Raw genomic sequence first — 22,428 nt, 5'->3', positions numbered from 1 at the left:
CTGGAGATGAGTCACCTGTTCAAAAGCAATCCAACCTGGCTAGGATTCCTGTTTGCCCTCCGCCTGCTGCCTCAGCCCGCCTCTGCACGAGCAACAACGGAGTGATTCAATTTTCACAAGAGCTGCCCCTGCAGAGAATGGGGAGTTGTCTTAAATTGCATGACTGTGCCTGCAGGAAAGGGGGGGGAGGGGCTGTCAGGATTAAAGATAAAATATTCTGTGGGGTCCATGGTGCCCTCTGAGCTTGTTTGTTTTCTTGCGGACGTTTTCTGACCCAGGTAGGTATTGTCATCAGTGCTAGAAGCAAGTGGCATTTCTGGATGATGATGGAGGAGAAGGAGAGAGAGAGAGAGAGAGAGAGAGAGAGAGAGAGGACTGAGGGGTCCTTGGTGCCCTGTGAGCTTGGGGGTTTCCTTGCAGACGTTTCATGACCAAAATAGATAACATCATCAGTGCTAGAAGCGAGTGGCGTTTGTGGACAGGAGAGGAGGAGGAGGAGAGGAGGAGGAGGAGGAGAGGAGGAGGAGGAGGAGGAGGAGGAGGAGGAGGAGGAGACGACGACTGAGTGGTCCCTCTGTTTGTTGTCTTGCAGACATTTCATGACCCAACTAGGTAACATCATCAGTACAAAAAAAGGGAGTGGGGTTTGGAGCGAGGAAGGGAGGAGGAGAGGAGGAGGAGAGGACTGTAGGTGTCCTTGGTGCTCTCTGAGCTTTGCGATTTTCTTATAAGTATTTCACGACCCAACTTGGTAACATCATCAGTGCTAGGAGTGGGGATACGATATCATCTATCTCCAGTCTACAACAGAGTCCTTTCCGCAGGTCCAAGAAGGCTCCACCGCTATTTGCACCACTCAGGGTGACCCTGAGGACTCAGATAAACCTCCAAGTGGCCTCAACGACCCTCTAAAAAGATGCAAATGACCAGCTGTCTGCAAGGAATATCAATCCTTCCGTTCCCTCACCATCCAGTCAGAGCTGAAGAAGCTTCTGGGATGAGAAGCGAAACGTATTCCAAGAAAAACCAGAAAGTCCAAATTGCCTCTTGAAAAACAGCACCTTTGGGACCACCAGGATCTGGATGATGGAGAATCTCCACAGACATGATAAACTAGGGATTGTCATTGACGACAAAGTTCTTAATCTCCCTTCCCGTCTACGTTCTCATAATGTCCACATGCTATTCATTTTATTTCCTGACAAGTGAGAGCAATTAACCAGTGGAACTACTTGGCTCCAGAAGTTGTGGGAGGTTTTTTAAGAAGAGATCGGACAGCCCTTTGTCTGGAATTGTATAGCATCTACCGCTTGACCAGGGGGTTGGACTAGAAGACCTCCAAGGCCCCTTCCAATTCTCTTATTCTTTGTTGAAACGTTTTAAGAAGCGCTCTCTCTCTCTCTCTCTCTCTCTCTCTCTCTCGGACTCCATGCGAATTGTGGGGATTTCTAACCTCCCACAAACAAACAAAAAAAGAAAGAAAAGAAAAAGGAAGAGCAAGAAGGGAAAAGAAAAAAAACAAGACACCGATCTCAAATATAACGTGTTTTTTTTCTTTTTCTTTTCTTTTTGTCTTTGCAGGCCTCAGAAGGAGGGTCGAAGGGGACAAAACAGCCCAATGCATAAACGAGTGATAAATCCGGAGAAAATTACAAACTTTGAACATCATTCCAGAAATACAATTTCGTGGGGAGAGGAGGGTGGGGGAGAGGAAAAAAACAGGGAAGCCCAGGATAGAAATTACCAAAAAAAAAAAAAAAAGCAACGAGATTCAGACCTTTGGTAACCCTTCTAGGAATTAAAAGACTTCTCTGGACCGTCTCGGACTAAAGTTCCCATTCTCCTGGGCTAACTGCGGACGATGGGAATCGAATCCGCCCGCTCTCCCCGCCCCACTGGAAAGGCACCAAGCTGCAAAAACGCTGGGCCAAACACAAATCCCATCATCTCCAACGCCAGCAGCAATCCCGAGAGATGGGGATTAAAAGCCAGAACCAACATCTCCCCCTCCCCAGATTCATGTCAGCAATCCATGTAAACAAGGAGAGAGGAAAAAAAATAACACAAAACAGCATCCAAGTAAAAGAAAACAACGGGGGGGGTGCGGGGAAATGAAGAACGAGGGCGGTTACAGTACGAGTTAACACTGATTGCACAAAAACCCTCACAGTCTATTGAAAGGACGGGCATCGGCTACCCGAGGATACGGTATTTATATGCAAAATATATACAGAAAATTTAGATCCGCTATGTATATTATGTACAGGGAAGTTAGTCCTTGATACCAGGGCCAAGAGAGAGCGGCTCAAGTCATAATGCACGTCGGAGGAGAGGCTGCTCAGGAAAAGCCACCGGGCCAAAGTCACCGTGGTGTACGGAAAGCAGCTTCCAAAATAAGCCTTGGGTTTCCTTCGGCAAGGTTCTGGTTTCCGCCGAAACTCACTTCCGCACCCTTGCCACGTGCGAAGACACCCCCGATGGAATGGGAGGCCGAAAATCCCACGGGGTGGGTGGGGGGACGGGGGACATCTCGGTGTTTACGGCGACCTCCTTGTTCGGGGAGGACAACGGGGTGCATCTCGCTCAGAATACGACGGGCGTCCAAGGGCCGCAAGAGGTCGCTCGCCGAAGCTCCAGTAATTTGCATAGAAATTCACGTCCAACGAAAAAAGGGATCCGGAGAGTCTCTAGCTATCCGTCTATAAAAGAGGGGAAAGGTCTCCTCACTAGGTGCCTCTTGTCCCCCCCCCTCCCTCTCACAACCTGAAATGGGGGAGGGGGCACTTGATGGGGTCAGGACTTTGGGTAGGAGGAGTTGTAGTGCAGTACAAAAGGAAGATCGCAGGTTTCGGCACTGAGGTTGACCCGCGTCCAAACGAGTGACTCGCTCGCTCGCTCGCTCAGGCAGCTCCCTTTCCGTTCCGGAAGACCACACAACGAGCGACGAACCGTCACCAAGATGGAGATAGTTGCGCGGTCAGTGTTCGGCGTCCATGGCGTCTAGATATTTCGCTTCGATGATGCTGGGGAGCAGGTTGTATCTGAGCGAGAAGAAGAGAGAAACAACACGTCATTATGAGTCCTTTTTTTTTTTTTTTTTGAGACGACAGGAAATTTTTAATCCCTGTAGTTCTTGATTTATGACTGTAATTGAGCCTGGTTATTTTAAGCGGGCCATCACGATTGGTGTGATTTTAGGACCTTTTTTTTTTTTTCCCTAGCGGTTGTAAAGCAAACGCCACGGTCGTTAAGCGAAGCCACTGAAGTAAAACCTGACTTCAGGTATAAAAGTTGAGAAATTGCGATAATGTGAGCGTGGGATGCCGCAAAGAGTTGTAAGTGGGGGCTGGCTGCTGAGGGTCTGAAATGTGAACATGTGACCCAGAGGGAACCCAGAGGTCACGGGAACTTCAAATCCAGATCGTAAGTAGCATAACCCTGAACGGACGCTAAGAGACTGGTCGCTAAGTGAGGACTACCTGTATTTCCGCCTTATTCTGTCAAAAGCAATCTCCGCAAAGGAGGCCACGGCCAAGATCTCACTGCCAGGGTTCCAAGGAACACCCCCAACGAAATAAAGCTCCAAGACTTGAGGTTCCTCAAAGTTCCAATTTATTAGAGATGTCGTGTTGGCACAGCTGGGAAAAACCCGAAACTGAAAGCTTCCGGGTTTTCCACACCCAGTTGACAGTTCACAGTCCTGCCCCACACCCACAAGTTCATCACATTGTCCAATCAATTCTTCACACTCAATTGGATACTATCTTCAGGCAGTCTACATCAGACGCAGGCAAAAGTCCTTGAATATGGAATGTTGTTATGACTAACTTTCTACCGCTCCAACAACGACCCCCCTCCCAACTTCCCCAGCTAAAATATGTGGCAGTTAAGAAGCAAAAAGAAAATTGCCTTCCAAAACTGACACTCACCTGATCGGGATCATTCCAATCATAATGAGCGGGAAAATCATCTTCATGTACGGCAGAGGGGACATCCCAAAGCTGCAGAGAATGAGGAGCTGAAGAACCTGCAGGCCCGTGAAATAGTGGATTTTCCTTTGGGGCACTCGGCGGATGTAATGCGTCGGAGGATAGGCCGTCTGGAAGGAAGGAAGGAAAGAGTAAGCATCAACAAATACCGGCAGTAGTTGAGCTGTGGCGGTGCAGTTGTTAGAATGCTACATTGCAGGCAAAAACTCTGCATTCTACTGCCAGCAGTTCGATCCTGACTGGCTCAAGGTTGACTCAGCGTTCCATCCTTCTGAGGTGGGTAAAATGAGGACCCAGATTGTTGGGGGCAAGAGACTGACTCTGTAAAATGCTTAGAGAGGGCTGTAAAACATTGTGAAGCAGTATATAAGTCTATTGCTATTCCTTCCTTCCTTCTTTCCTTCCTTCCTTCCCTCCCTCCCTCCTTCCCGTTCCTTCCTTCCTTCCTTCCCTCTCTCCCCTTCCTTCCTTCCTTCCTTCCTTCCTTCTTTCCTTCCTTCTTTCCTTCCTTCCCTCCCTTCTGTGGTGGCACAGTGGTTAGAATGCAACATTGCAGGCTAATTCTGCCAACTTCCAGGAGTTCGATCCTGACCAGCTCAAGGTTGACTCTGCCTTCCATCCTTCCGAGGTGGGTAAAATGAGGACCCAGATTGTTGGGGGTAAGAGGCTGACTCTGTAAACCGCTTAGAGGTCTATAAAGCAGTGTGAAGCACCATATTAAGTCTAAGGGCTATTTCTATTAGTATTATTTCCATTTCTATTTCTACTTCTACTTAATTCTATTTCTATTTTTTCTAATTAGTTTTCTATTTGTAATTCTATTATTTCTAATTCTATTATTTCTATTTCTTTTGCTATAGTGGCCCAGAGGTTTGAATGCAGCATTGCAGGCTAATTCTGCTGACTGCCAGCAGTTCGATCCCGACCGGCTCAAGGTTGACTAAGCCTTCCATCTTTCCAAGATGGGTAAAATGAGGACCCAGATTGTTGAGGGGAAATATGCTGATTCAATAAACTGCTTAGAGAGGCCTGTAAAAGCACTGTGAAGAGGTATATAAATCTAAGTCCGCGATGGCGAACCTGTGGCACAAGTGCCACAGGTAGCATGCGGAGCCATTTCTGCGGGCACGCGAGCCGTTGCCCTTGGTCAGCTCCACCGCGTAGGCATGTTCGCCTCCCTCTGGGCACCTGATTTTCAGGTCTCTGCCGTGCATGCGGGAGATGCGCGCGCATGCCCACGCCGCCCAGCCCCTTTCAGGTGTCTTCAGGTGGCCCGTTTTGGATGCCAGGTAAGTACAGTAAGTATTTTAAATTTGTATTTAAAAGTTTTAAGGCATCAACTGAATTTACTTGTCTATTCTTTTTGCTGTTTTATATGTATTATATGTTTTCTGTTGTTTTATTGGCTGTGAACCGCCCTGAGTCCTTCGGGAGATGGGCGGTATACAAATATAATAAATAAATAAATAAATAAGTACAGAGCTTGTGCAAAGGCTTTGGGAGGGCGAAAAACGGGCCTACCAGAAGTCCATTTCCAGCCTCCATTTTTACCCTCCTGGAGGTTCGAGAAAAGCCTCCGAAGCCTGGGGAGGGCGAAAAACAGGCCTACTAGAACAGGGGTCTCCAACCTTGATCCCTTTAAGACTTGTGGACTTCAACTCCCAGAGTTCCTCAGCCAGCTTTGCTGGCTGAGGACTCTGGGAGTTGAAGTCCACAAGTCTTAAAGGGACCAAGGTTGGAGACCCCTGGAGTAGAAGTCCAGAAACAGGCTATTTCTGTCCTCCAGAGGCTTCAGGGAAGCCTGCTAGGCCCAAAACTGGGCGCAGGGAGAGGTGTCACACACACATGCGCGGGGGGGGGGGGGGTGTTGCGGGGCAGTGCGGGGGGTGCGCACGCACACTTTTTGGCACCCGAGGAAAAAATGGTTAGCCATCACTGATCTAAGGGCTATTGCTAGTTCTTGACTTAGGATCCCAATTGAGCCCAAAATTTATGTCACCAAGCGAGACAGTTGTTAAGTGAGTTTTGCCTCATTTTACAACCTTGCTTTCCACAGTTAAATGAATCCCTGCGGTTGTTAAATTAAAAACACGGTTATTAAGTGAATCTGGCTTCCCGCTTGACTTCGCTTGTCCGAAGGTCGCAAAAAAGGGGATCGCGTTGACTCCAGGCCACTGCAACTGTCATAAATGTGAACCACTTGCCAAGCATCTAAATTTTGACCACAGGGAGGATACAACGGTCATATAGCAAGTGTCAAAAAGAGTCCCGAGCCACTTTTTTTCGGTTACAACTCCAAACGGTCACTAAATGAACTGTCGTTAAACCGAGGACTACCTCTATTAGTAACCCCCCCTGGGAGGATGTTCAAGGCCAGGGTGTGAGCAAGAAAGTCAGATCATGGACGGCAATCCGAGGCGATAACAACAGCCCTGTTTTGCAACCCGACGCAATCAACTCGGGATTATGAGCTTTATGGGTGAAATGCTCTGAAGTCTGCTACCAGTTCGCTTTGCTACCGGTTCGCTTTGCGCGTGCATGCGTGGTGCATGCCAAAAACACGCATCACATGGATGCGCACCGCAGGCGCTACCGCATAGCGCTAAAAAAGGAGGATTAAGAAACTTGTCTGAGTCTGCAATGAACAGCGAGGGGGGCAAACAGCTGAGCCGCATGATTTAGATCACACAGCACAGCTGATCATCGGAAATACAAGTTCACCTCAATCAGGGCCTCTGGTGGCTCAACAGACGAATGCAGTCTGTTATTAACAGCAGCTGCTTGCAATTACTGCAAGTTCAAGTCCCACCAGGCCCAAGGTTGACTCAGCTTTCCATCCTTTATAAGGTAGGTAAAATGAGGACCCAGATTGTTGGGAGCAATAAAAATTGACTTTGTATATAATATACAAATGGATGAAGACTATTGCTTAACACAGTAAGCTGCCCTGAGTCTTCGGAGAAGGGCGGGATATAAATTCAAATTAAAAAACAAAACAAAACCGATAGCATTTTTTAACTACCGGTTTGCCCGAATCGGTAGCATTTTTTTACTACCGGTTTGGGCGAACCAGTCTGAACCAGTAGCATTTCACCCCCAATGAGCTTCCTCAAGGAACTGCATCAGCCGTCGCTCTACAGAGCCCAACCAGCCGGCCGGCACACTTGCAAGTTACCTGCTCCTTGAGCAAAAGGGCCACCCTCTCGAACAGCTGGTTCCCATCGATGGAAGTCAAGGCGATGTAGAGGAAGAGACCGTACAGGACGGGCTTCGGGATGAGCTGGAGGGGGAAAGGAAGGAGCAGGAGAGACAGGCCCACCAGGGAATTGGCCACCAACGTGGTCAGACGCGTCTCCTTCACGCTCACAATCCTAAAACAGGGAGAAAAGTCAGAGTCAGGGTTGGACACGTGACGTTTGAAGCGTCGTTGATTTATTATTTCAGGGATTCTCGACCTCAGCCCCTAGAAGAGGGGTGGACTTCAACTCCCAGAATTCCCCAGCCAGCAGAGATGGCTGGGGAATTCTGGGAGTTGAAGTCCACTCAATATCTGAGGTTGACAAACACTGCATTATTTTATTTCTATCCGGCCTTCATTATTCTTGTAAACAATTCAAGAAGGTGAACGTACCTAACCACTCATTCCTTCTCCTGTTTTCCCCACAACAACCACCTTGTGAGGTGGGTTGGGCTGAGAGTGAGTGACTGGTCCGAAGTCAGCCAGCTGGCTTTCATGGCTAAGGCGGAACTAGAACTCACGGTCTCCTGGTGAACGGCCCAAAGTCACCCAGATGTCTTTCATGACGAAGGTGGGACTAGAACTCACCATCTCCTGGTGATTGGGCCAAAGTCACCCAGCAAGCTTTTATGCCTACGGAGGGACTAGAACTCACCATCTCCTGGAGATGGTGAGTTCTAGTCCAAAGTCACCCAGCTGGCTTTCGTACCTAAAACGGAACTAGAACTCACCGTCTCCTAGTGATTGGCCCGAAGTCACCCAGCTGGCTTTTGTGCCTAAAGCGGCACTAGAATTTACTGCCTCCTTCTGATTGGCCTAAAGTCACCCAGTCAGTTGTCTAAGGTGGGACTAGAACTCTCTCTCTTTCCTGGTGATTGGCTCAAAATCACCCTGCTGACTTCTGTGCCTTAGGGCAGAACTAGAACTCACCGTCTCCTGCTTTTTTGAGCCTGCTGCCTTAACCACTAGGCCTCTCAAAATAATAAAGCAAAGGCCGGTAAGGGTCTTCTACACCCATCTCTCAAATGATGACTTGCCATTAAAGGAAGTCTAGGGATAGAGAGAGTTCTCGACTTACAACTCTTTGTTTAGTGACCGTTCAAAGTTACAACAGCGCTGGGGAAAAAACTTACGACCGTTTTTCACACTTACGACCACAGCAGTATGCCCCATGGTCGTGTGATAAAAAACCTGTATGCTTGGCAACTGACTCATATTTATGACGATCGCAGTGTCCCGGGGGCATGTGATCCCATTTTGCGAACTTCTGACGAGCAAAGTCAACGGTGAAGCCAGGTTCACTGAACAAATGCAATGATTCACTTAACAAATGTGGCAAGAAAAGTCGTAAAATTTAGGCAAAATTCATTTAACCCTGCCTCACTTAGCAACGGGAATGTTGGGCTCAACTGTGGTCATAAATCGAGGACTAGCTGTATCCTTTGGGGGGGGCGTGTTTTCCACATTTGCTTTGATCTTAACTTAAGCATGGTTCTATAACCACTGAAAAAGACAAAACAGATTTTGGGAAATACTCTTGAAATGTTCATTTCCATTCCGGCTAATGAATTTTTTTTCAACCTTCTAGGCTCCCCTTTCATTTCTTCCCATCGTCAGAGCTTAAGAGAAAAATTTTAGACTCTGGGATCTGCTAAGCTTTTATCTCGCCGTGCCAGCTCCCTTCTACTTTTTAATCCTTCCTGGTTGCAGCTCCTTAATTTTTGCAATCCAATCTTTCAACTTTCTTTTTTTTCCGCAGAGCATTAAAAGAAACGGGAAAAAAAGAAGAAGGAAATGGGACAAGTCAAAAAAAAACAACACAAAAAAACAGGAGCTCAGCCAATTTTTTTTTTTTTTAAAAAAAACCTTCCTCCTTGAGAGACCCAGCTGTTTGGATGAACATCTGGATCCAAGAAAAGACGTTAATTATAATATTCAGCATTATCGATAACAGCAAAGCTAAGTTTCATCTCTTTTGCCGATTATGGAAAACACGTTTCAAGAATTCCAGGGATCAAAGGATCGCGCTGGTGTTTTAAACAGAAACCGGATGTATGTACAGGTAGTCCCTGACTTACAACCTTTTGTTTAGTGACCGTTTGAAGTAATTACAGATCCTGCTAAATGTCTGTCGGGATTCTTAACCATCCAGGTCCTGGTTGTCCCAAAGGTGCTTTTTTCAGGAGGCAACTGGACTTGCTGGTTGTTCTTTGAAGACATTTCGCTTCTCATTCGAGAAGCTTCTTCAGCTCTGACTGGATGGTGGGGAATGGAAGGATTCGTATTCTTTGCAGACAGCTGGTCATTTGCATCCTTTTTAGAGGGTCGTTGAGGCCACTTGGAGGTTTATCTGTGTCTTCAGGATCTGTAGAAGTCTGCTGTCTGCAAAGGAGCATCAATCCTTCCATTCCTCACCATTCCAGTCAGAGCGGATGAAGCTTCTTGGATGAGAAGCGAAACGTCTTCAAAGAAAAACCAGAAAGTCCAGTTGCCTCTTGAAAAAGCACCTTTGGGACAACTGAGGACACAGACAAATCTCCAAGCGGCCTCAACAACCTTCTAAAAGGATGCAAAGGACCAGTTCTCTGCAAGGAATATCAGTCCTTCCGTTCCCTCGCCATCCAGTCAGAGCTGAAGAAGCTTCTGGGATGAGAAGTGAACCGTCTTCAAAGAAAAACCAGAAAGTCCAAATTGCCTCTTGAAAAAAAGCACCTTTGGGAGATCCCGTTAAAAGAAACTTTTATTTGTGGGATTTCTGGCACATTGTTTTGTTTTTTCCCCCAAATCAATTTGCATCAGCAAAATCCTATATCTGAAGCCACCTGAGATACAGGTAACAGCTGGTCCAAAAAGATCTTTCAAACAAGTGCTGCCCTCTGGTGGCGGCGAGTGGCATTTCCTGTTAGCAAGAATAAACTTTCCAATTTACAACGATTCGTTTAGTGACCGTTCAAAGTTGCAAAAAGTATAACTTGTGACTGTTTTTCACACTTACGAATATTGCAGTATTCCCCATGGTCAAGGGATCGAATTTCGGGTGCTTGGCCACTGACGGTTTGCAGTGTCCTGGGGTCACGTGATCCCCTTCTGACCAGCAAACTCAATGGGGAAACCAGATTCACTTAACAACCGTGTTGCTAACAACAACGGCTGTAATTTGCTTAACCACTGAGCTTAACAACTGAGACAAGATAGTTTGTAAAACAGGGCAAAATTCACTTAAGAAATGTCTCGCTTTGCAACAAAAATTTAGGGCTCAGCTGCGGTCATAAGTCAAGGACTTACGTTTTATTGCGGCTGCTGTTCATAAGAGAGAAAAGAGACAAATAAGAGAGAAAATGCCAAACAGCATCTACAAGTGATGTAACATTAATTGCATGATTCACCTTGGTATTAAATCTGGACCCCGTAAAAACACAACTGTTCTTTTTTTATTTTTTATTTTAGGACTTTTGAAAAACAAAAACAAATGACTCATATCCTGAACCAGTTCATTAAAATCAGAAGTTGCTTTCCACTTATATCAAATTATTGCCATGCCCCGGGCTCAGCCGAGCCAATGCTTTTTTTGAGATGACAAAATTCGGCGTTTTAAGGTTATAGTTCCAAATCCAAATTCAGTCTCCCTGAAGTATAATCTTCGTTTCTGAACTTGTACTAACGTATGTGATAATTGGAAATCAAAGTGAGGCTGTAGCAGAACGAGACCAAATCATATGTATTTGTTGTTGTTTTTTAAAAAAAATCAAATTTCTCATAGGGGCAGAACAAATTTGTCCTCAGTCTTTAGGTTCAAGATACGTTTGGCTTCAATTGACATTTTTTCCTGTTTTTTTTTCTTGTTTTATTAGGGTAGGAGAGGTAAATTGGTCCCACGGCTGCCCATCTGCTTCCTGACGGCCTTAATCACTTGACAAAAAAGGCATTTCTTATTTTTTTAATGAACTGAATAATTAAAATATATTTAGGGACAAAGCAATGCAAATCCCCTAAGATGCTAATAGACTGCATATTTAGACCCAGAATATTTACAATGTAAGTAATTTATACAATATTTACCTTATTTATTTAAAATATTTTGTAAACACGTACAAGCGGTCCTCGACTTATGACCACAACTGAGCCCAAAATTTCTGTCGCTACGTGAGGCAGTTGAGTTTTGCCCCGTTTTACAACCTTCCTTGCCTCAGTTGTTAAGTGAAGCATTGCGGTTGTTATTAACACGTTCAATGAATCTGGCTTCCCCGTTGATTTTGCTTGTCAGAAGGTCATAAAAGGGGATCACATTACAACCGTCATAAATATGAGTCAGTTGCCAAAGCATCTGAATTTTGGTAACGTGATCCTGGGGGGTTGCCGCAACCGTCGTTAGGTGTGAAATATGGTCATAAGTCACTTTTTTCAGTGCCGTTGTTAACTTTGAATGGTCACTCAGCAGATCGTTGTAAATCGAGGACTATCTGTAGCTAGCGGTTCACTCCCTTCCCACTTTTGAGAAATTCTCCCCTTTCAGTTTTTAGTGGATTTCAAGCACTGGGGCCCAGCTCAGGGTGTTTCACAGCCGTGAATTGGCTGTGAATTCAATCCAAACTGTGATTGGCTTTGGACTCAATCCAAACACAGCAAGTTCTTCGCAGGACTTACGTCTCGTAGATGTGACCGTTCTCAACTCTTTCCTCCACATAGGCCAGGGCTCGGACGTGCATCGGCGAGTGAGGAAAGGCAGCGTGGATCCAGGGCAATCCGAAGACGGACAGCCCCGTGTTGATCAGTGCTACCAGGAGCAGGTCCCAGTGATAGGCTGTCCCCTTCACCAACCTGGAGTAAAATCTTGGTTAGAATCAAGACTCAGTGTGGGAAACACGGAGCCAAGCCACAACCACCTGTAACCCAAGAATCAGAAACCTTGGGGTCTCCAATTGAATAGTTGTAGCTCAGGGTTGAACTGTGGGGTCCTTGGTGCTCTCTGAGCTTGGTGGTTTCCTTGCGGACATTTCATGACCCAACTGTGTAACGTCATCCGTGCTTGAAGAGTGTGGGGTTTGCAGAAATGAGGAGGAGAACGCCAACAACATCAACAACAACAACAACTGTGGGGTCCTTGGTGGTCTCTTGGTGGTTTTCTTGCAGACATTTCATTACCAAAGTACCGTATTTTTCGGACTATAAGACGCTCCGGACTATAAAACGCACCTAGCTTTTCGGGAGAAAAACAAGGAAAAAAAAAATCTGCCTCCGCCTCCCAGCAATTTGCCTCCTTGCAGCAAACAGCAAACAGCTTGGTCATCTTCAGCACAGCCCGATTTAGCAAGAGCAGCTGATTGGTGGTTGGATCTGCCTCCCGGAATACAGACAATCAGCTGTTCCAGGCTGCGGGGATAGCCGCCGCCCATCGCCGCCGCTGCCTATGGCCGCCTCTGTGCGTCCCATTTTCAGCCTGTTTCAGGCAGCGGGGATAGGCAGCAGCAGCAGCAGCGATGGCGATCCCCACAGCCTGGAACAGCTGATCGGTGGTATTCCAGGAGTCCAAGCCAACCGCCGATCAGCTGATTGTGCTAAATCGGGCTGTGCTGAAGCTGACCAAGCTGTTTGCTGCAAGGAGGGAAACTGCTGGGAAGCAGAAGCCGAAGGATGGGGGCTGGCGGGTGGGCGGGGCTTCAAAACAACATTTGCTCTATAAGACGCAGAGACATTTCCACCCACTTTTTTGGGGGAGGGGGGAGGAAGTGCATCTTATACCCCGAAAAATATGGTAGGCACTGATGATGTTACCTAGTTGGGTAATAAAAAGCCTGCAAGAAAACAACCAAGCTCAGTGAGCGCTAAGGTCCCCACACTTAACGTCTCATTTGCAAAACCTTGCCTGTAGCCTACGTTTATTTAGCTGCGAAACGTCTTCAGGTTTAATACTTAAAGTCAATTTCTAGTCGCATTTTTAAAGAGCAAGGAAAGCAGAGCTTTATAATTCTACGGGCAAACTTGCAGACAGCTGTTATAAGAGCCATGGGGTGGGGGGTGAAGGGCAGTGGTTAGAAGGCAGTATTGCAGGCTAATTCTGCCGACTGCTAGCAGTTCGATCCTGACCGGCTCAAGGTTGACTCAACCTTCCATCCTTCTGAGGTCAGTAAAATGAGGATCCAGATTGTTGAGGGGAAATATGCCGACTCTATAAACCGCTTAAGAGAATGCTGTAAAGCACTGAGAAGCGGTATATAAGTCTGCTATTGCTATTTAGGAAGGAAGGAAGGAAGGAAGGAAGGAGAGAAGGAGAGGGGGGGAAGGAAGGAAGGAGGGAGAGAGGGAGGGAGGGGGAAGAGCGATAGGGGAGGGGTGCAGGGAAGAAGGAAAGAAGGAAGGGAGGAAGGAAGGAAGGAGGGAGGGAGGCAGGGAGGGAGAAGAGCGATAGGGGAGGAAAGCAGGGAAGAAGGAAGGAAGGAAGGAAGGAAGGAAGGAAGGAAGGAAGGAAGGAAGGAAGGAAGGAAGGAAGGAAGGAAGGAAGGAAAAGGAAGGAAGGAAGGAATGAGCTGTGGTGGCGCAGTGGGTAGAAGTTAGTATTGCAGGCTAATTCTGCTGACTGCCAGCAGTTCGATCCTGACCAGTTCAAGGTTGATTCAGCCTTCCATCCTTCCAAGGTTGGTAAAATGAGGACCCAGATTGTTGGGGGCAAGAGCCTGACTCTGTAAACCGCTCAGAGAGGGCTGTAAAACCACTGTGAAGTGGTATATAAATCTAAGTGCTGTTATTGCTATCTCTCTCTCTCTCTCTCTCTCTCTCTCTCTCTCTCTCTCTCTCTCTCTCTCTCTATCTATCTATCTATCTACATAGCTAGCTAGATAGTGTGTACAGTATTCTATCCCATCCTATCCTGTCCTATCCTATCCTATCCTTATTCTCTTATTCTATTCTTATTCTGTACTGTATCTTATCTATCCATCCATCTGAGCTGCGGTGATGCAGCGGTTAGAATGCAGTATTGCAGGTTAACTCTGCCGACTGCCAGCAGTTCGATCCTGACCGGCTCAAGGTTGACTCAGGCCTTTCTGTCCTTCCGAGGTGGGTAAAAGGAGGACCCAGGTTGTTGGGGGGGGGCGCAAGAGGCCGATTCTGCAAACCATGCTTAGCGTGTGGTCTGTAAAGCGCTATGAAGCAGCATATAAGTCCAAGGGCTACCGCTACTCCGAAATGCTACCGAAACCCTTCATTTGAGTTAGTGCTGGCTGCAGTGAGGACCAGCAGGACTCTGGGCATCCTCAGAGGGTCCTCATTTTGTTACAAGACGGGGCCTCAGCTGGAGAATCCGAACCCGAAACCCAAAAGCCAACGGGCCGCGATGGGAAGCCCTTACCTGTTCTCTGGGGCGTTGGTGAGCGAGGCCACGATGTTTTGCTCTATGAAGAAAAGCATAGATAGCAGGAAACCCAGCCCCATCGCGCTCATGACTGATCCGAGATAGAGATCCTTCAAGGGAGCCAAGACGAACAAGCTCTCCGACTGATTGTAGTTAAATTTGGACACTGAAAAATACAGGAAGGTGGACAGATTCATGATAAGGCGGTGGGTGCTCCATCATTAGAAGTCTTCAAGAAAAGACTGGACAACCATTTGCCCAGACTGATAAGGTTAAGAGTGTCCAGTCTTGGCAACTTTAAGACTTGTGGACTTCAACTCCCAGAATTGCCCAGCCAGCCGTTCCCTCCCACCCTTCCTTCCTTCCTGGCAGATGAATTCTGGGAATTGAAGTCCACAAGTTTTAAAAGCACCAAGAGGTGATGAGTTCTAGTCCCGCCTTAAGCGCAAAAGCCAGCTTCATGACTTTGGGCCAATCACCAAGAGACGGGAATTCTAGTCCTATCTTTGGCATGAAAACCAGTTCGGTGACTTTGAACCAATCACCAGGTGATGGTGAGTTTTTAGTCAGGAGTGAAATGTAAAATTTGTTACTACCGGTTCTGTGTGCGTGGCTTGGTGGGGGTGGAATAATGTGACCGGATGGGCGTGGCCAACTTTTTTTTTTAACTTTTAAAAGCATTTTTTTCTACAACTTCTTCGGCCGAAGAGGTTGTAAAAAATGCTTTTAAAAGGCTCTGATGATCCCAGCCGAGTTGCCTGATTGTCAGAGGCTTTTCTTTTCTTTTCAAAGCATTTTTTTTGCCTTTAAAAGGAAAAAAAAGGCCTCTGATGATCAGGCAACTCAGGTGGGATCATCAGAGCAGCCTTTTAAAAGCATTTTTTTCACAACCTCTTCAGCTGAAGAGGTTGTAGAAAAAATGCCTTTAAAAGGTTCAGACGATCCCAGCTGAACCACACGATCATCAGAGTCTTTTTTTTTTTTAACTTTTAAAAGCATTTTTTTGGCCAAAGAAAAAATGCTTTTAAAAGTTAAAAAAAAAACCCTCTGATGATCGTGCGGCTCAACTGGGCATGGGGGGGAGGGATTTTTGCTACCGGTTCTCTGAACCACCTGCCGCCATCGCTACCGGATCGGGTGATCCGGTCCGAACCGGGAGCATTTCACCCCTGCAGCAGGGTAACTTTGGGCCAGTCTTTCTCTCTCAGCCCAACCCACCTCAGAAGGTTGTTGTGGGGGAAAAATACGAAGGCGAAGACGTCTTAGGTACGTTCACCACCTTGAGTGATTTACGGACGACAATGAAGGCAGGATACAAATAAACAGGTAAAAATAAATAAACAGAGATACAGGAGGCTCTTCTCTCTTAGCTGTCGAAATGGATTTTGTGCATCCTTCCAGGGAAAGCAAAACAGTAAAATTTAAAAGCATGGAGAGATTGTCACTTTCCAACAAGGAAGGGAGCACGCGGAAACCGTTGTGTCAGGTCAACACCATCTGCAGAGGTTTCGCCCCTTTGGTGGAATGCGACCCACACAAAGGGGGAGGTGTGAGATGCCTTAATTCCCTTTGATCCCTGTCCCACGCATCCCCAATCCACGTCATTCCGGAGGACGGAGAATCGGTTTTTTCCCTTGCTACTGCGGAAAAGGTGATCCGTTTGACCAACGCAGCCGTGGATAATAATATTTTAGATTTCCTTCAACATCTGATGCTCCTAGCAGATGTTCCGGATTGTTTGCGCCATTTAATTAGGATAATACAAAATAACAGCATAAAAAAAAAAAGAAAAAATGGTGAGTCAAACTCATCACGTTCACATCTGTCTGTCCGTCAGCGGTTCTTCCTTCCTCTGATAAATGAGGCAGCCCTTTTGCTGGCTGCCAGAATAATTGTGGGGAGAAAAAAATTTCCCCCCCCCTCCTCAAAAACAAAACAAAAAACACACAACCCCCTCAGGAAGAGTGCCTTTTTTTCCCATGAAAGCGAAATTAAACTGTGGACTAGAAGCATGCAGAGAATTTAATATCTGCAATAATACACGCTTGGTGCTGAGCGAGGAATTGTAAGGACGAGTTCAGTGGTGGGATTCAGCCGGTTAAGTCCGGATTGCGCGAACCGGTAGCAGCGACTGTGGGAGGCTCCGCCCACCTGCCCGGACCTAATGCGCAACTACTGCGCATGCACAAGGTCTTGCGCATGTGCAGAGGTGGGGCGCGCATGCTCACATTTGCGAACCGGTAGGGAAGGGAAGGGAATCCCGCCTCAGGACGAGTTCAAAGGAGCCCACTCAGGCTGAGATTGGAAAATTTGGTTGTCGCGATACAGGTTGGGACCTGGGTTATTTGGCCTGGAATAACTTTTGTGAGGTATTTTGCGGTCGTTGTTTGCTTCTATTCTGCCATTATTATTTTTACAAAAAAACACAAGAAGGGGGCGAATCAGAGGTGGTATTCAGCCGGTTCCAACCGGTTCGTGGGTGCGCCCTCACATTTGCGAACTGGTAGGGAAAGTACCGTATTTTTCGGAGTATAAGACGCACCGGAGTATAAGACGTGCCTTAGTTTTTGGGGAGGAAAATAAGAAAACAGCTGATTGGCAGGTAGATTGGCCTCCTGGAATACCCCCAATCAGCTGTTCCCAGAGGTGAATTTTAGCAACAGGTTCCTTGGTTGTGAGCTCTGCGCCTTGCTTTTTTTTTTTTGCCTCTGAAACTTCTGAAACTGTTTTAGAAAATTTTTTTATTTCTCCCTCTGAAAGCCTCCAAAACAGCTTCAGAAAAAAAGCCTCTGAAGCTCTGTTTGGGGGCTTCTTTCCTGAAGCTCTGTTTGGAGGCTTCTTTCCTGAAGCTCTGTTTGGGGGCTTCTTTCCTGAAGCTCTGTTTGGTGGCTTTTTTTCTGAAGCTTCATTTCTGATGCTTTTTTCAGCCTCTGAAACCTCCGTTTGAGAAGCTGGGGGGAGGGGGAGGGCTACATTCGGAGTATAAGACGCACCCAGATTTTCACCCTCTTTTTTGGGGAAAAATGGTGTGTTTTATACTCCGAAAAATAAGGTGAATATTACCCCCGGGGCGAATATATCCAAGCCACCTTCCTTCTCATATTTTCCCCCATAACAACAACCCTGTGAAGTGGGTTGAGCTCAGAGAGAGACTGATTAGCCCAAAGTCACCCAGCTGGCTTTCACGTCTAATGGAGGACTAGAACACTCTTGTCTCCTGGTGCCTGCTCGCTTAGCAACAGAAATGTTGGGCTCCATTGCAGTCATAAGTTGAGGACTACCTGTACTTTCAGACTTGCGAGATTTGTCTTTAATGTAGCCCTACCATAAAACAGAATTACCTCATCCGGTCATGGTTCCTGTCTGGTTTATCTGGCAGGGTGGACTCCATATAATTTATATTGATAGATTGACCATCAATTGTGTGGTAAATGTTGTACCTTGATGAACGTATCTTTTCTTTTATGCACACTGAGAGCATATGCACCGACAAATTCCTTGTGTGTCCAATCACACTTGGCCAATAAAAAATTCTATTCTATTCTATTCTATATTGCAACGATATGGAGTCGTTTGCAACAAGGAGATTCATTCATACATAACATAGTAACAGAGTTGGAAGGGACCTTGGAGGTCTTCTAGTCCAACCCCCTGCTTAGAGAGGAAACCCTACACCACATCAGACAAATGGTTATCCAGCATCTTAAAAACCTCCAGTGTTGGAGCATTCACAACTTCTGGAGGCAAGTTGTTCCACTTATTGATTGTTGTAACTGTCAGGAAATTTCTCCTTAGTTCTAGGTTGCTTCTCTCCTTGATTAGTTTCCATCCACTGCTTCTTGTCCTGCCCTCAGGTGCTTTGGAGAATAGCTTGACTCCCTCTTCTTTGGGGCAGCCCCTGAGATATTGGAAGACTGCTATCCTGTCTCCCCTAGTCCTTCTTTTCATTAAACTAGACATACCGAGTTCCTGCAACTGTTCTTCATATGTTTTAGCCTCCAGTCCCCTAATCATCTTTGTTGCTCTTCTCTGCCCTCTTTCTAGAGTGCCAAATGAATTCAAAAGATAAATTAGCCCTCCCTTCAACTTCAAGAACCCCAGCCCTCAAGAGAACTTACTTTTTATTTCCTCGAAGAAGTGGGATCCGATCACGGAGAAGGTGAGGACCGAAATAGGCAACGCACAATCCGAAAGGATTTCCCGGACGCGAGGGTGGAGGTATGGGCTGCAATGAAATTAGAAACACCGAATTAGGATGTACCAACTCAACTACCACCCTGTTGAAGGTGGTTTGAAAGATTGGGATGAATCGCCAACCTATTTCTTGCCCAAAGGAGAGAGGATTGCTCAAGGAGCATCGTTAGAACATCCCCAAGAGGGACTCTGGTGGCTCAACGGACTAAGTCTGTCTGTTATTAACACAGCTGCTTGCAATTACTGCAGGTTCAAGCCCCACCAGGCCCAAGGTTGACTCAGCCTTCCATCCTTTTATAAGGTAGGTAAAATGAGGACCCAGATTGTTGGGGGCAATAAGTTGACTTTGTATATAATATACAAATGGATGAAGACTATTGCTTAACACAGTGTAAGCCGCCCTGAGTCTTCGGAGAAGGGCGGGATATAAATGCAAATTAAAAAAAAAAAATTAAGAGAGTGTAGGGGTTTTCTTTGGAGAAATGATAGCATATGGGGTCCTTGGTGCTCTCTGAGCTTGGCTGTCGTCTTTCAGATGACCCATGTAGCTAACATCATCAGTGCTAGAAGGGAATTGGCTTTGTAGAGAAGAGGAGGAGGTGGTGGAGGAGGAGGAGGAGGAGGAGAAGTAGAAGGAGGAGGAGGGCAATGACTATGGGGTCCTTGCTGCTCTCTGAGCTTGGTTGTTGTCTTTCAGATGTTTGATGACCCATGTAGGTAACATCAGCAGTGCTAGAAGGGAATTGGCTTTGTAGAGAAGAAGAGGAAATGGAGGAGGAGGAGGAGGAGGAGGAGGAGAAGTAGAAGGGCAATGACTATGGGGAGCTTGGTTATCTTCTTGCAGATATTTAATGACCCAACTAGGTAACGATATCAGTGCTAGAAGTGGGGAGGGTTTGGGAGGAGGAGGAAAACTATGCGGTCCTTGCTGCTCTCTGAGCTTGGTGGTTTTCTTGCAGATGTTTCATTACCCAACTAGGTAACAATATCAGTGCTAGAAGGGAATAGAGTTTGGGGGGAGGAAGAGGAGGAGGAGAGGACTGTAGGGTCCTTAGTGTCTTCTGAGTTTTGTGATTTTCTTATAGGCATTTCACGACCCAACTTGGTAACACCATCAGTGTTAGAAGGACATGGGGTTTACTCTCTGTTTACCTACGAGTGGATTGCCCTTTTGGTGGTGGGAGGTTGTTATTGTTTTCTTCTTGGTAGTTTCTTGATTAGCCCATTGTTTATTGTTAGCTTGTTTGTCTAAGATGGCGGTTCCTCCTACCGAGGTCCTTTAACCCTGTCAGCGAACTCTTCTGAACCCCCACCTTCTCTTTCTTTGCTGTTTTTGAAATATCCTTGCCTCTCTCCAATTCTCATCATTCTTCTTACACCGTTTTTCATCCTCATTTTCCAAAATGGATATTGGAAAAGATATTTCCTCAACCATGGCAACCTCAAGAGGCATGGGTGGGGAATTCTGGGAGTTGAAGTCCACAAGTCTTAAAGGTTGCCCTATTTAGAGACCCCTGATCTAGATCAGGGGTCTCCAACCGTGACACCTTTAAGATCCGCTACCTAGGATCGAACTCGCAGCCTCCTGATTGTGAGGCGAGAACTCCACCTCTAGGCCACCGCATCGCTCATCTACAGTGCCTCCATATTATATGGACTAGGATCAGGGGTCTCCAACCTTGGCAACTTGAAGACTTGTGGACTTCAACTCCCAGAATACCTCTGGGAAAGCTAGCTGAGGAATTCTGAACAAAGCTGGCTGAGGGATTCTGGGAGTTGAAGTCCATAAGTCTTAAAATTGCCAAGGTTGGAGACCCCTGATTTAGATGGCTGGCTGGGGGATTCTGGGAGTTGAAGTCCAGGCGTCTTCAAGTCGCCGAGGTTGAGAAACACAGTCAGCGGGTCCTGCGCACACAATCTACACAGGAAGTAGCTTACCTTTTCTTGAACTGATAGAGTGTGTGACCAAGCCACAACGTCCCCAGCATCAGCATGAGACTCAGAACGGCGGTTTCACGCCCCTCATGCGTGGTGGCCGAAGGACCGTCGCTCTGATTTCCCATCGACGAACGTTCGGTGGAGATGTTCAGCAATAAGTTGGTGTTGTTGATGGTCAGACTGTGAGGTCTTGGGCCGTGGTAGTAATTTGTAAAAACTGGGTGGGTGGCGGGAAGGAAGAAAACAAACAATTTTAGGTAGCAGAAAGGTAAAAATATAGATATATATTTCACCCCTTTTGTTTAGACACATGGATACATTTATTAGAACTAGCTGTTCTGTGAATGCTTCGCTGGAGAGAAAGGGATTACAAGAGAATAGGCAGTCTGTCAACCCTGAAGCTGGCCTGACCGAAGCCATTTTGCCTCGCTGGAGTTGACGGTTAGGGAGGGGGCAGTGGTGGGATTCAACTGGTTCACATCACTTCGGTCGAACCGGTTGTTAAATTGCTGGCTGGCCCCGCCGCTCCCCGCCCTGCCCCTCCCAGAAGTCCCCACATACCCTGTTTTGGCTCCCAAGTAAGTGCAGGGAGGCCTATTAAGCCCAAACGGGGTGCGGTGCGCCCCCCTGCAGCCCATTTTTGCTCCCAGGAGGCTGCAGGGAGCCCAAACAGGGAGCAGGGGTGAGGAATTCTGGGAGTTGAAGTCTTCAAGTTGCCAAGGTTGGAGACCCCTGTGTTAGAGGATATGAAAAGCGGGGGGCGGCGGAAAGTTGGATACAGGACAACCCTTATCTGAGCACTCTCTTGGTAGCAGCTTTTCTTCCTATCCCTCAGGGCTATCCCCATATTCTCTACGCTCGGTTTCAAAGCAAAGCTATTTTGAGTGTGAGAGACACTTTCCAAATACGGCAGCGCTTCCTTACTCTCCTTTGACAGGATGCTTGCACATCTAAAATTGATCAAATCTGAAATGCTCCGCAGACTGTAATCGTAAATCTCACTGCAGGGAAAAAGAGTTTTGCAAGATCTAGTTTGCAGTTGTCCTACAAACTAGATCTTGCAAAAGAAGACGTCCTGAATCAAATACATTAGGACTCATCTTTTGCAAATAGGGGTAGACCTCGACTTACAATAGTTCATTCAGTGACTGTTCGAAGTTACATCATCACTGACAAAAATGACAAACGACCAGCGATGGGTTTCACATATTCTTACCACTGGTTTCGCCCTGCACGCACGCGGAAACATGGCTAAATAGGACAGTATTACGCTGGCGAGGGGTACCCGCAGTCACCACTACCTGTCGGAAACAGCTGAATACCACTGGCTTATGATCATTTTTCACACTTATGACCATTGCAGCATCCTCATGCTTCTGTTGTGTCTTGCCCGCTCTCACAGCAGCCGGGGCCTTCTTATCTGCTCCCGAACACGGAGGAATGTACGCCTCCCGGCCCCAGTCCTGGTTCCATGCCCAGACAAGCTGAAGAGGAGGGGGCACCTCCCGGTCCCAGCCCTGGCTCCATGCCCAGGCAAACGGAGCAGCTAGACCCCTTCCCCTCCTCCACAGCATGTGAGCCTGAGGAAAGTTTATTTCCAACAGCTGCTGATTGGAGTGACCCTCGCATCAGAAGATTGGATAGGCGGAGGCAACAGAAGGAAGGGAGGGGCAGGCCTTAATGAGTGCTGAGTCATGGAGCCACACCCCATGGCTTATATA

At 46.9% G+C, this 22,428-nt stretch overlaps 1 protein-coding gene across 1 annotated transcript in view; it reads right to left on the bottom strand.

Moving 5' to 3' along the window:
• Nucleotides 1-1,547: 1,547 nt before the first annotated feature.
• The window catches only part of SLC4A11 (solute carrier family 4 member 11), a 90,672-nt gene continuing 69,791 nt past the window's right edge, over nucleotides 1,548-22,428 (bottom strand). Inside the window, exons 12-18 of the mRNA XM_058193522.1 lie at nucleotides 20,708-20,924; nucleotides 18,694-18,800; nucleotides 14,573-14,741; nucleotides 11,872-12,045; nucleotides 7,165-7,360; nucleotides 3,930-4,099; nucleotides 1,548-3,041 (exon numbers count right to left, since the gene is read on the bottom strand). Of these exons, the coding sequence (XP_058049505.1) occupies nucleotides 2,978-3,041; nucleotides 3,930-4,099; nucleotides 7,165-7,360; nucleotides 11,872-12,045; nucleotides 14,573-14,741; nucleotides 18,694-18,800; nucleotides 20,708-20,924 (1,097 nt within the window). The 3' untranslated portion in view covers nucleotides 1,548-2,977. The remainder of the gene's footprint in view (nucleotides 3,042-3,929; nucleotides 4,100-7,164; nucleotides 7,361-11,871; nucleotides 12,046-14,572; nucleotides 14,742-18,693; nucleotides 18,801-20,707; nucleotides 20,925-22,428) is intronic.

The sequence above is a fragment of the Ahaetulla prasina genome, chromosome 8 (assembly GCF_028640845.1).
Source record: "Ahaetulla prasina isolate Xishuangbanna chromosome 8, ASM2864084v1, whole genome shotgun sequence".
Taxonomy (NCBI): Eukaryota; Metazoa; Chordata; class Lepidosauria; order Squamata; family Colubridae; genus Ahaetulla; species Ahaetulla prasina.
The sequence above is the reverse complement of the archived record's forward strand: the minus strand, read 5'-3'. Positions and strand labels throughout refer to the sequence as shown.